The sequence below is a fragment of the Eretmochelys imbricata genome, chromosome 4 (assembly GCF_965152235.1).
Source record: "Eretmochelys imbricata isolate rEreImb1 chromosome 4, rEreImb1.hap1, whole genome shotgun sequence".
In the NCBI taxonomy this organism is placed as follows: domain Eukaryota; kingdom Metazoa; phylum Chordata; order Testudines; family Cheloniidae; genus Eretmochelys; species Eretmochelys imbricata.
Genome location: NC_135575.1, coordinates 13,282,227 through 13,296,357, shown reverse-complemented (window position 1 = coordinate 13,296,357; position 14,131 = coordinate 13,282,227). Strand labels below are relative to the sequence as shown.

General features: G+C 47.8%; 2 protein-coding genes and 1 long non-coding RNA gene across 5 annotated transcripts in view; 1 reads left to right on the top strand and 2 right to left on the bottom strand.

Annotated features, from left to right (window-relative positions):
* GTF2E2 (general transcription factor IIE subunit 2) overlaps positions 1 to 3,931 on the bottom strand; it is a 61,908-nt gene extending 57,977 nt beyond the window's left edge. The window contains exon 1 of the mRNA XM_077814873.1: positions 3,787 to 3,931. The gene's annotated coding sequence lies outside the window, so the exon portion shown is untranslated. The remainder of the gene's footprint in view (positions 1 to 3,786) is intronic.
* An 87-nt stretch (positions 3,932 to 4,018) lies between these two features.
* LOC144263848 (uncharacterized) lies at positions 4,019 to 6,319 on the top strand. Its single transcript, XR_013345854.1, has 2 exons — positions 4,019 to 4,829; positions 5,834 to 6,319. It is a non-coding gene; the product is annotated as an uncharacterized LOC144263848 (long non-coding RNA).
* The window catches only part of WRN (WRN RecQ like helicase), a 111,857-nt gene continuing 104,033 nt past the window's right edge, over positions 6,308 to 14,131 (bottom strand). For all 3 annotated transcript variants that reach the window (XM_077814868.1, XM_077814869.1, XM_077814870.1), the window contains 3 exons: positions 13,292 to 13,384; positions 12,540 to 12,689; positions 6,308 to 8,024 (listed from right to left, as the gene is read on the bottom strand). In XM_077814868.1, coding sequence (XP_077670994.1) covers positions 7,908 to 8,024; positions 12,540 to 12,689; positions 13,292 to 13,384 — 360 coding nt within the window. In that variant the 3' untranslated portion in view covers positions 6,308 to 7,907. The remainder of the gene's footprint in view (positions 8,025 to 12,539; positions 12,690 to 13,291; positions 13,385 to 14,131) is intronic.

Genomic DNA, 14,131 nt, shown 5'->3' with positions numbered 1-14,131 from the left:
CCCCCATGCAATAAAAACTCCACAGCCCACCAGTGCCACAACAACGGCTTTTCTGCATACAAAAGCCAGAGCCAGTGTTTGGGGATATCAAGCAGGGCAGTTGCCTGGGGCCCCATGCCATGGGGCCCTCACAAAGCTACATTGCTCAGGCTTCAGCCCCGGGTGGCGGGGCTCAGGGTCCTGGGCTTCAGCCCCAAGCGGTGGGGCTTCGGCTTTCTGCCCTAGGCCCCAGCGAGTCTCATTCTGGCCCTGCTTGGCGGACCCCCTGAAACTGGCTCGCGGTCCCCTAGGGAGCTCCGGACCCCTGGTTGAGAACCACTGTTATACAGGAGATCAGACTCAATGATCACAATGGCCCTTCTGGACTTGGAAGCTACGAAGCAATTGAACAAAATATTTGTGAGATGAGGTTTTTTGAAGTCTTCATATGTTCTTGTTCATATGTAAGAAACTGTAAAAACTCCAAACGTAATCTTATTCTGCTGGTGTCTACTAGTTTTGTGGTATTGTTTAGGTATTAACGACAGTATAGGCAAGCTTCCTAAAGTGTATATCTGTGCCATCCTGTGGGATTGATAGGCCTTAAATAAGTCAATTTGCCAGCTTCCATGCACATATTATAAAAATCTGCATGGATTCCAGCACAGTTTCCAAGACCTGGACCAGGCAGTGCAGACACAGTGAGTACGAGAGGGTCACTGTCTTTCAAAGAAAATGCCCTAAACAAAGGATATTCTCAAACATTATTAGCTACGTATCAATAACAAAGAAAAAACTTTAGCAGAAAAGTCATTCAAAAAGCCTGAAAACTAGGAAATTCAAAATAAAGATTAGGATTAAAAGTTTAATACACCCAAGTAAGGAGGATAAAAATAAATTATTAAAAAATTACAAGAATTTTATTATATTTTTTAAATTTAAATTAATTACAAGGGTTTTTTTTTAAAAATAAACCTATTTAAAAATACAGTTGAAATTGACAATCTATGTTAAGGCATAAACTTATTACGATCATTTAAATTAAATACAAAAAAATAATATTAAACAGTAAATGTTTTAAAGAAAGTCAAACCACTGAACTGGTGGAAGACACTGTCTAAGCACCTGGACCCAGAGTTTGCTGAAGTGCTGAACCAACTTTTGACAGCAGTAGCCTCTGGTGCAGGTACAAAAAGAATATTTCTTCATTTCAGTTTATTCAGCTAGTTCAGTTCAATGACTAGTTCATTCAAAGTTAATCAATCAAATGAGAGTTGAAAAGGCATGACAGCTTGTTTTCCTCTTCAAATCTATGAATAAAAACTAGGCATGAGAGGATGAGATCTACTAGTCCTAAAATCTCTAAGGACATGGTGATCAGAACCAATCTGTTCAATGCCTTCACTACAGATAACACTTCCTTTGTTTAATATATTAATTACTTTTAAATACAAAGCATGTTTTGATAAACTTCGATAAAAAAAGTCTTATGAATTCAGCACTTGATCGTTTCTTTTTAACAAAATAGTTTAAAATGCTGTTTCAATTTAATGCACTTTAATTTAACTTGAATTTCCAAATAGAGGTTGACACAAATCACAAATAAAAAATTAATCAATCATTCACCATTTTCTAACCATCAAAAATGTAAAAATTAAAAATCTGAATAAATGTAAAGGTAAAGCTACATAATTGCTTAAATATAAACAGCTACACCATATCTTCCTGGTTAGCAAAAAGCACCACCAAATTTAGGGGAAATTAACTTTTCTTCAGGAAAATAACTAAAAAGTACAAATGGAAAAGACAATTAAAATTGATGATTTACATCAAGGTTTCCTGCTTGCTGACTGAAATCATTATTAAAGTTGGTAATTTAAATTGTTTTGCTCTGCTCCTAAGTAAGCTCTTTGGGGCACGGACTGTTTTTTCTTCTGTTTGTACAGCATCTAGCACAACGGGCTCCTGGTCCATTACTAGGGCTCCTAAGCACTATGGGAATACAAGTAATAAACAGCAGTAAATAAAATAGGCTCAAAAGCCTAAGTCTCACTGACTTTAGGAAGCAGAATCCATCCACTGTGCATGTACCACTTACACACTCACAGAATGTTTTTCAATTTGTCTTCTCTTAACGAGAAAATAGTTTACAACCAAAGACAGTCCATGCAACTGCCCCATTATAGGTCCTTTACAACAGGCAAAGGATATTTTACAACTATATTAGCAACTTACTTTCTATAAGTTGCTTGGACTGCTTGTGGATGCATAGACTGTGGTGTGGGGAGGGGGGTGGGGGTGGGGGGATGTCCCCTGGTCATCTTGAAATGTATAGATGGGAAATGTTACTAGATACCCCAATTGCAGTCTAAATCACGAAGCCCCACACAGGGCTCAAGACGTTAATGAGATGAAATATCATCACATAAGTGCCCTGGCTTTATGCTAGAGGTTACACAGGATGGATAGGGATAAAAACACTGAATACAGGTGGGGACGCCCTTCACTCTGTGCTTCATACTTTCCAGTGCTCATGGATACTTACAACGGACACCATCAGTTTAATCACTTTTCTGAATTTTTTAAAAATTTTCTTTCTACTATCGTTACACTCAATTAATGGAAAGAGAAGGTTATTTTTCTTCACTTTATTTTGCTGAGTTTGTTTACTCTGTGCATTGGCAAAGCTAAGCATCTAGTCCATCTGTCAGGTCCCCCTGGAGCACATGGTGGTGTCTCATGTAGGACAAGGAACAAGAAATATGTTTAAAATCCAAGCCACCACAACAGTAAGAAGGCCATGGACTGGGTGAGGGCCTTGGGTAGGAACCATACATGACCGTCCACTGAGGTAATGTTTGAGTTATAGGTGCTGGAATTAGGAGTGTGGGGTATGCCACACCACCCGCTGGCTTGAAGTGGTTTCCATTATAGACAGGGTTTACAGTTTACTTCAAAAGCTCTCAGCACTCCCATTATAAAAATTACTCCAGCAGCCCTGGTTTGAGTGACACTTGGCAATAAGCAGCAAACCCATGAGCCCTGCTGTCTTTTGCAGTTAGAGCAGTAGAGACATGCCTACAGCAACAGGTTCACTGAGAGCTTTCCTGTGGGCCCCATCCACTCATTTGCAACTATGCTGGGACCAGTTCTGCACAACAGCAGGACCCACGCAGTGACGTCTGTGAGTAGGGGGGAAGAGAGGGAGTCCCCTTGGGCCCATGCAGCTGTTGGAGGAGGAGGGGAAGGAAGGGGTCCCCTTGGGAACATACAGCTGTGGGGAGCAGGAAAGTCTTTACTGGCCCACTCACCTCTGTGTAAGGGGCGGGGGGTGGAGAGAGAGATCCACTGTGGGCCACACAGCTCTGTGGGGAGGAGGGAAGAGGGAGAATCCCCCCCCCCCCGCGACCCGTGGAGTTGGGGGGGGGGGGGGGGAGAGAGGAAATCCACCCCTACCCACTTGGCCAGCGGAGCTCTGCGAGAGGAAGAAGAGACAGGGGGTCCCCCCAGCCTATGCAGCTCGGGAGGGGGGGAAGAGGACAGACAGCCCCCCCCGGCCCGTGCAGCTCCGGGGGCGGGGGGAGAGGACAGACACGGGCCCGTGCAGCTCCGGGGGCGCGGGGAGAGGACAGACACGGGCCCGTGCAGCTCCGGGGGCGGGGGGAGAGGACAGACACGGGCCCCCCCGGCCCGTGCAGCTCGGGGAGGAGGACAGACACGGGCCCGTGCAGCTCCGGGGGCGGGGGGGTGTCCTCGCGTTCCCTGGCTGCCCCGCTCCAACCGCCCCGCTGGCGCCCGAGAACTCACCGGCGAGCGAGGCCGCGCGGAGCGGAGCGGCGCGGGGGGAGGGGCGGCGGCACCGGAGCGCAGGCAGGGACGCAGCAGGCTCCGGTCGCGGCTGCGGTCCGATTGGCCCAGCGGCGCCCGCCGCTCCTCCCGTCATGCCCCGCGCGGCCGGCGGCGAACCGGCGCCGCGCGCTGACGTAGCGCTCGGCCTGCGCCCGGCCCAGAGCGGGCCCCGGGTCACCCCGGCAGCCCCGGAGCGCTCACCCGGGACCGCCCCTACGGGTCGCGACTTGGTCCCCCGGCCCAGCGGGCGCCCCCCGCACGGCTGGGGGAAGGGCCCCGGGCCGGCCTGGCCCCCAGGGGTGGCGGGCCCGCGTGTGAGAGTAGCCGCCTCCGGTAGGGCGAGCCGGTGTCCCGATTTTATAGACAGCCCCGATAGCCGGGGCGTTTCCTTAGAGGGGCTCCTGTTACCCCCCCGCCCCCCCCCCCCGGTTTGTCACACTGCTGCCTGGTCACCCCGGCCTCAGGTAACTCTGAAGCAGCTGGGCACAAACTGGTTGTGAGTCTTATGCTTCGGTTCCACCAACCCGCGTGTCAAGTGTAAATGCCTCAAGACCTGTAACAGCCTTAACACGGCCCCCGGGGGGGGCAGGGGGGTGCAGTGCCGCTGTGCACGGGCAAAACTCATGCCCCAGCCCCGCCCCCCTGCCCCGGGGCAGATCTCTTCGCTTCCCGGCAGAAAATTCCAGGGAAGCCGCCACACAAGTGGTCACACCCCCTTCCCCGGCAGCCCAGGTGCCTCCTTGCCAGTGCCCGGAGCAGCCGGCAGAGAGGTAAAGCACCGCGGGGAGAGAGGGCTGGGGATGTCGTTCACGGGAGTCACACGCCACTGCCCCTCCCCCGCCGCCCGCCCGCCCCACTTCTGTGAGCCCAGAGCTGGCGGGGTGATGGAGGGTGGCAAGGGTGCCGCTCTGGCTCGCTGACTGCAGCTGGATGCGGGTCGGCCTCCGCTGGTGTGCGTGCTGGGTGCCCTGCGTGGATTCCATCCCGCTTTCTGTACAATGGTGAGTGCCTGCGGTGGGGCAGGGGGAAAGGAGCTGGGGTGGGGGAAGCAGCAATGGGGAAGGAAGGGGGGGTAGGATCGGGGTGAGGGGAAAGGGATAGGGGAGGTTGCAAGGGGAAAGGCAAAGAGGCAGTGGGGAAGGGGGATAGGAGAGTGGGGACGGGGTAGCAGGAGCCTGGCATAGGGCATTCCCTCGGCGGCAGCAGCAGCTGGAGCTCAGCCATTAAACAGGCCCATTGCACCTGCACCCCCACCCCACTGAGCCTCAATTAGCTGCACCCTGACCCCCACCCAACCCCCACAGCATCTTGACCCCCTGCTGAGTTCCCCCCCACACCCAGACCCCCTCTACTGAGGCCCAACCACCTTCACCTGGACCCTCCTACAGAATCCCATTGCCCCTAAACCCAGACCTCCCCAATGAGCCCCTGTGCCTCCAGATCCCCCACTGAGCCCCCCTGCACCCAGATTGACCCCCACTGAACTCTCTCACCCAACACCTGGATCCCCCCCACTAAGCTCCTCCACACTTGGATGCTGCTGGGCTAAGCCTACCTGCCCACACCTGATGCGACTGGTGTGGAGGGGCAGGGACCAGGGGTTTTTCTGGAGCAAACCCGACTCTTGCAATGTGTCAGGGTTAGGTGCAACCTCACCACCAAATCCCTGCCCTGGGGGCGCTGCAGGGTGATCTGCTACCTCCGTGCACCCAGTGTCCTGTGCTCCCCCACTGCCATGCTGGAGCCTCTGCATTTATTTATTGACAAATAAAACTTTCAGAATTTTAAAATCTGTGCAGAATTTTTAATTTTCTGGCGCAGAATGCCCTCAGGAGTAACTATGGGAGACATTATGCTGTGGAAGTTCCTTGAGTCACATGCAGTAATGAACTAGAGCACACAGACTAAGGATGAGGAAGGTTGACCTTGGGGGGGAGTGGCTCATACTTTCTCTTAACTATTGTAATTAGAATTATCACAATTTTTTCACACTTTTCTGCTGCAGAAGTGAAGAGGAGCTGGTGTGCCAGGAAGCTCAGATGCACAAAAGGATGCTGCTCCTTATTCATTCTACTATGAGAGGCCTTTACCAGATAACATGATGTCTCTCATTTCCATTTTGGTTTATTAGGCTGACACACTCCTCCCCCAGGACAGCATGGTACTATATTGTTCCTTTGGGTTAAGTTTTGCTTTGCCTACTGCTATGAAACATTTTCCTGTATCTTATACTGTGTTTGGTGGGTAACTAACTTACTGCTGTACGGGTATGCTGGCTGATTTTGACATTACATTTCAAATCAGAATTTTTAACTTTTATTGATCCCTAATTCAAAAAAATCCAACCCACATTATCCATACATTTTAAAAATTGAAATTTCATCTCATAGAACTAATGCTTGGAATTACAAACAAGTCTGATTTCTCAAAAAAGGTAAATGAACAGGATTACAGAAGGAAACCAACAATAAACTATATGTATTGTAAGTACCGTTATGCAGCATTTTATTATAAAAAATACACCACGGTGCAAGTACAAAGTGCATAATGGCAATTTTAAAGGTATTTATCACATTTTACCATATATATAATTTTCCTAAATTCAACAGAAATATAGTGAGTTCCATACAGTACATCTTACATCAGATATACTGCACAGTATTATCAGATCAAAGCAGATTTAACGTTAGTAGATCCAGAATGCTGAGCTGACATAATATGTATTAACAGCAAGGTAACACTTATTCGTTTTGTGGCACTGAACCATCTGCAAGATCCCCCATATTCTACATTCTTCCATGCCTACTATCAGCCTTTAAAAAAAAAAAAAAGGCACTGTAAAAACTTAGCACCTGCATAATAAACTCAATTCCAACTGATGAGACTAAGGTTTTGAAGATGTTCATGGAGAAAGTAAATGCACAACAACAAGCAGCTGAGATGGCCTGGAAAGAACTTCACAGAAGTTGCCCAAATTTTCACATTTAGATGGTAATAAATGGAATCTACTAATACATCGTTTCTCAAACTGATCCCCAAGGTACTCCAGGGGGTCCACGGGCCCCACTGATCAACTCCTCCCCATCCAGGAGGTGCAGCGGGGCTAAGGCAGGCTCCCTGCTGCTCCCGGAAGTGGCCGGCACATCCCTGCAGCCCCTGGCGGGTGGGGGGGGCAAGGGGGTCTCCGTGTACTGCCTCCACCCCGAATGCCAACTCCGCAGCTCCCACTGGCCAAGAACTGCAGGCGATGGGAGCTTTGGGGGCGGCACTTGTAGGTACAGGCAGCACACAAAGACCCCTGACCCCGCTCCCCCCCACCTAAGTGCTGCTGCCAGCTTGGTTGGGAGCCACCCGCAGTAAGCGTCACCGGCCAGAGTACACACGCAAACACCCTGGACCCCTGCTCAGACCCCACACTCAAACTCCCTGACAAATCCTGCACCCCCTTCTGCACCCTACTCCTGCCCCAGTCTGGTGAAAGTGAGTGAGGCCAGGGGAGAGCAAGTGATGGAGGGAGGGGGGGATGGAGTGAGCAGGTGGCAGGAAGAGGTGGGGGAGGGGTGAGGCCTTGGGAGAAGGAGTGGAGTCAGGGCAGGGCCTGAGGCTGAGTGGGGAGGCCCCCAAAATTTTAAATCAAAATGAGGGTCCTCGAATTGCTTAAGTTTGAGAACCGCTGTACTAATATATAATAAACTGACAGTAAAAATCTTGGAAAGTTTAATCCTAATAGTGAAAGTAGCAAACAGCCTCTATAAACAATGTTAACATGACCTAATTTAACCCTTGGGTCAGTTCTTTATGTACTTGAATTCAAGATCTTGCTGCTTGATATGGGTGCTTCCCACACACTGACAAGTCCAAGAACTGAGGGGCTCTAGTTCCAGCCCAAGCTCAGTAATGGTTTCAACTGTGAACAAATGAACATGTACTTCAGAACGCTAGTTGTCCTGGAAACTAAAAATAAACCATCTCTAATGTAGTGCTTGCAACTCGATTCTCAATGACAATGGAGCCAGATTGCTCATGTATATGCTCTCTCTGAGCTTCTTTAAAAGAGAAAGTTGTTGATATTTCCAAGTTCAACTAAAAAGACCTTTTTTTGCTCGCACTTTGGATTTCTTGCCAGTAGTAATGGAAGAATCTGTTCCCTCTGAAGGTCCAAACCATTCTGGTAACTTCCTCTTTGCAGGCTGAGTCTGGAAGGAGATAAGCATAACATATTATTAAGGCTGCGAGTCTGGCACAGAAGTCACAGATTCTGTGATTTTCTGTGACCTCTACAGCGACTGGTTCTGGCTCAGGGGCTGCCCGTGCCAGGAGGCCCCTGGGCCAGCAGCAGCAGTTTGGGTGTGTGGGAGGGGGCTCAGGACGAGGGGGTTGGGGAGTGCAGGGGGGTGCTTACCTCAGGGTGGGGGACTCCCCAGTTCCCACTGGCATGGCTACCCTGCAGCTCCTAGGTGGTGGAGGGGTCTCTGTGCGGCACCCGCAGGTCCCCCCCCTGCAGCTCCCATTGGCTGCGGTTCCCGGCCAATGGGAGCAGTGGAGCCCCCTGCCTTGGCCCCTGCATCCGCCGCCTAGGAGCTGCAGGGATGCGGAGCCGGGTAGGAAGCTCCTGCCAGCCCCGCCAATCCTTCCCACCTCCCAGCAGGGGTCCCAGGCCACAGCCCCCCTCCCCCAGCACCCCTGGACACACCCCCCCTAGAGCACCCATGGCTCCCCCTCCCAAGTTTTAGTCACGGCAGGTATTTTTAGTAAAAGTCATGGACAGGTCACGGGCCCGTGAATTTCTGTTTATGGCCTGTGACCTGTCCATGACTTTTACTAAAAACACCCGTGACTAAAACATAGCCTCACATATAATACACAGTGCTACGGTAACAATATGGACTATTCCACACCTCAACTGAACAATAAAAATCATGCTCATCCGGAGAAATGCAAATATGTGTTACCTTACTGTAAGGTTCAAAACGCTCTTTGTGAGGAAAAGGTGCATGTTTTTAAAACGACTCCAGTGAACATGAAGTACCAGTCCACCAACAGAGCAACAGCAGTAGCCAAGGCTCGGAATGGGCGGGTACGTACCAGTATAGCATAGCAGCTATTAGGCTGTTCTTCAGAATCTCAGATTTTGTTTTAAAAAAAAAAAAAAAAAAAAAAAGCAGTCTCCAGCTATTATGATAGCAAAGAAAACTCAAAAAATGAATTAGTGTAACTGATGCAGCAACACCTATGAGAGTCTTCAGAGAGCCTGGAACAATCCTCCTGCCCAACTCAGCTCAATGAGGGGTTCAGGCAGAGGTCCAGGGATGATGATTTAAATGCTGACATTAACTATTTTTCTTTTGTAAGGGTGTGTAACAAAGGGGAGGGAGGGTTACAGATCTGTGCCATTTACTGTGAGTGACAGCTCCTTTTGGTGTCATGAGAGACATTTTCCCCCTCCAACCCATGGAGCCCGGCAGAGCCATAAGCATGTATACACCCCACCAAAGAGTAGTCAAGCCCAGGAGAGGGGTCAAAAGTTGCACAAACTACAGTGAGTACATCTCATTTTGGCAGGCCTTATTTTGTGAGCAGAGTTAGGATGAGTGCTGCCACCCCATCCCCCGCTCCCATCCCCCACCAGTGTGACCAGTGTGACCCTGTCTAATAAGAACAAGGAGAAGCTGGGTAATTTTTGGTTGTTGCAGTGTATCAGCTTGAGAAGGAAACAGTGGCTTCTGCAGATTAGGAAAGACCAAAGTAATCAGAATCCAGGCTAGCTGCCTGGATGCAGCATGCAGGCGCCTGGCTCTTGACTGGTATGAACATCACACCAGTGCTCCTCACCATGCACTGGCTACTAATAAAATTCTGGGTACATTTCAGGGTCTGTCTCTTCTTCAAAGCCCTGAAATAGCTACAGCCCAATTATTGCAGGGACCACTTCTCTCCATCCCCTGTCTATCCTGCTTTGGTGAAGTGGGAGAGCCCAGGTTTCATCATGTGACAGCTGGACGTTTAAGCAAACATTCCACCATTACGGCATAAAATTTTCACAAGTCAGGCAGAGTCACCTTCAGATTGTAGGGGGGAGGCTCTCCCTCACCCTCCATGAGATGGGCAGAGCCCTCTTCCCAAATTCCCCTGCCCCCAAACAGCCTGGGCAAAAACTTCCTTTCCTTCCAACCCTCCTTCCCCCAAGCAACTTAGGCAGGGACTCAACTACCCCATCCAGAGTGCCCGGACAGGGAATCCTCTCCCCAAGACCTCAAGTAGCTCACCTAGAGACGCTCTCCCTCCACAACCTCCTCAGCACCCCACAAGAAGCTGGACAAGAACCCAACAACCAACTTCCCACAGGTCCAACAAAGGATGCATCCTCTCAGCCCGATACTAGTCAGGGCAGGGGCCCACTACTCAATTCTACCCCAGTGCCCCACAGACTTGGCAGTGACCTTCTCCACAAATCATCCTCACCCACACACCTGGCTCTCAGTTTACTGAACGCCGACCCCAGCGACTCCCCAGGGGGAGCGAGCTGGGACTCTAGTCACTCTTCATAAGATTTTAAAGCCTTCTCCCAAATGTGTAGGACAGGAATAGGTAAGATGGGCCCTTCTCCACCCATTGACTACATCAGCTCTAAAGCTGCTACACCCCCTGCCGGGCACAGTGCTTCAACACCTACATTACTCTACATGTCCAAAGCACTGTACAAACCTCACTGGCCATCAGCTAGACAGGCTATATCCCCATATACCGATGGAGAAACAGAATTAAAGCCATGTACCTAGGCTACCACTAGCTAACACCAATGTCAAGGTGTTAAACTGTGTCTACAGTAGGTGCCACGTAGCATTTGCAGGCATATCAGCGACTGAGGGTTACCCTATTTAAAAAAGTCCGTTTTTCCTAGTGGGAACAGACTCGCTGGAGGAACTTGGATAAGAAGAGAGGAGCTCTTCACTCTTAACCCCTGTGTTCACTCCTCTAGACCAGTGTTTTTCAACCTTTTTGATACTAAGGACCAGTTTGCTGGCTTACTAAATGGCGTCAGGGAGCTCTCAGGGACCAGCACCTGTCTACAGTCGTTGAGAAACACTGCTCCAGATCACACTCCCTCTCAAGGTGCTGACACTGGACCATGAAGATGGGCACAGTATAAGAATGAGAGAGAGAGATTAGGCAAGATGGGGTGAGACACTGCAGAACTCTAAGTGTGGCTTGGATAAGGACAGAAAGTCTCCAGTGTGAGTGGGATTGGATAAGACCAAGAAAATACATTTGCTGTAGTTGTTAACTCTGGATTCTAAAGAACCTCATCCAAGCCTTATTTTGGGCAGGGAGTGGGAACTGTGATCCAAAATCCAGACTGCTAAGTGATTCAATGTTGGATCCAGATGGGGTTGGGCTGTCTTCCTGCTTGCAAAGTAAGATGATTTCTGATTGGCAGGATTAACAGAATAACAGCTATTCCTTTGCTAATAAGAACAGGCTGGAACTGAAACAACCATGCCCAAAGCAGCACCACCAGCATGTTATTAGAGGCATCACAGTGCCTCTTTTAGGAGAGGACAAAAAGAAAAGAATGATACACATGAAGAAAAGCAAAAAGGTCTTAGGTGGATTGGGATCTGCATGCTTCCCTATCAAGCTACGAGCCAAGACTGGAAACCCAGTATGCTCCCTGCTTTATAAGATCAGGGTCTTATAAGATCTTTTATGAGATGCTAGATTGTGGCAGAGAATTACTGTATATAAATTGATGGAGTCTGGCATCTTTAGGGCAGAGAGGGAGACTCCTGATGGTTAAAAATAAAATGTAAATTTAAATTTCTATGGAGGTTAACACTGAGAATTGTAACAAGTTCAATACAAACAAGACACTAGCATAGCTGGTGAAGGGGGGATGGGCAGGTGAGCCTCCTACTCAGTGAGATCGGTCCCACTGAAGTCACTGGACTTTCACTAAATTCTGCTTTCACAATAATTGTAAATAATCAGCGGCTGATAATACTTGGTGCGCTGTTTTTAGGCTAGAAGCTCTTTGGGGCAGGAACTATTATATATTTGTACAGCACCTAGCACAATGGGACCCAACCTGGCTGAAGCCTTTAGGTCCTACTGCAGTATAAAAGTTAAACAACATTAATTACTATAGATCCGACTTTAACAGCATGTTCTTACAAAAAGGATAGGGTATTTTAATGTATATAGAAACTGAATTAAGATATGCATCCAGTAGTCCCAAATGGTGAGAAGGTACTAACTATAGTAAGTGATATTTTACAAGTCTGTCTGGTTTGTTAGCCTCAGGGTAGATTATTTCTAACACGTAAGATCTTATAGACCTCTGTACATGGTATTAGTGAGACTGATACTGGATACTTTGTACAGTCTTGGTGTTCATTTTTAAAAGGATGTTGAAAAATTGGAGAAACTGTAGAAAGGAGCCACAAAAATGATTTGGAGTAAATGGCTTACAGTGAGAGACTTGAAGAGCTTAATCTGTCTAGTCTGAGAGAGACAAGCTTGATTTCAGAGCATAATTACTGCACGGGGAAAAAAATAGTAAGTTGTATGGGTCTGTCTACATAGCAAAGAAAAACCCACAGCTGGCCCATGCCAGCCGACTCAGGCTTGCGGGGCACGGGAAGACTTCTGGGCTGAGGCCTAAGCTCTAGGACCCTGCGAGGCGTAACTAAGATTATGGATCAGAGTGCTACCTTTGATTGGGAGTCACTGAACAGTTCCTCTTCATCAGGATCCAAGGGAGGCTGATTCCAGGAGGCCAAACGAAGGGAGGTTTGATGGCTTGGTACATCCCGTTCTGCATTTGGGGGTTGTTTGTCATCCATCTTGCTGCTCTTTACAAGCTTCCCATTTTAGAAGAATAAAACATGGCCTGTTAAAGCAAACTTTCCACTTACCACATTAAGATTCAAAATCCAAACAATTAATATTTCATTCATGGAAAGTTCTTTATTTTGAAAATAAGCTTACATAATAGTAAGGGAGGATATATAGTGCCTTGTACTTAATTAGACCACTAGTTCATTTACATCTTTTTCATCCCATCAGAACTGCAGGAAATGGAGCACTTATTTCAGACACAAGGTGCTGAAACTTGTATTTCAACAGCCTTGTTGGTAGACCTGAGAAGCATTAGGCACTGCATTCCACAGCAGTTTTGGAGCCTTTAAATATTTGGTGGCAACTCCAAATTGCTTATTGCTCAGAGGTGTTCTTTCCAGCAAAAGGGTTAGTTAATATATAGAGATGGACTGAGATGTTTCTGTCCACTAAGGCTTTTGTACAGCACCTATCACCCTATTATTTAAGTGCTAGGAAATTTCAGCCCAAAACAAAGTTGTTCAGAAAGACATGAACATCAAAAATAGGGCATTGGAATAGATTACCCATCTCACTCGCTATCAGCAAAACTATCACGTGTTACAATATAAAGACACAAATTTACCCAAGGTGAAGAATCCAAATGTGGATGATCTTGTTTTGCTCCTTCCCTGGACACAAACTTGTATGTGTGTGTGGTTGGCTTCTTTGAATTCGCCTTTAAAAGCAATAACAAATGTGAGATTGGTACTAGCGGGGCACTGGGTACTAGAACTAGCATCTCTTTCAAAGGCACTGAACTCGGTCCTAGCTCACAAATGAACAGGAGCTCAGTTCTCTCAACTTAGTCCCCATACATTCATTGTTAAAATACTATGGTAAATTTATTGTGACTGTTAAAATGCACCATGCCAATAACTTTCCATCACTGGATCTACTATATCAGTTACAAACAGAAGTACATTTATGCAGAAATTGAAGTCTTTAGATCTGGCATGGAGGCAACTTCAGAAAACAAGGGCAGCCTCAGAAGGGAAGCAGGAAGGAAAGCAGTAAACCAGCGGGGCTAAGTGACAAGACTCCAGAGGTTACTCGAGACAAAAGGATACACTTCTGGAAATTGAGACAGAGCCCTGGCAAAGCCAGTAAAGTGGATTGAGAGTTTAAGAATGTTAAGATGAAATTCCCAGCAAGAGGCTACTAAAGAAACTCTGCAGTAGTCAGGGGGTGACAGGCAAAGTATTGTCATGGATCAAAAACTGGCTAAGAGACAAGAAACGAAAAGTAGGAATAAATGGTGAAAGTTCATCAGCAAACGGTTAAGAGCCGGAACCTGAAGGTTCCATATTGGATCCCATGTTACTTAATATATGTAATAATTATTTAGAAAAAGTGCAAGCAGGAAGGTGGCAAAGTTAGCGGACAATACAAAATTTTTTAACTTAATGATGACTGGAGCAAAACT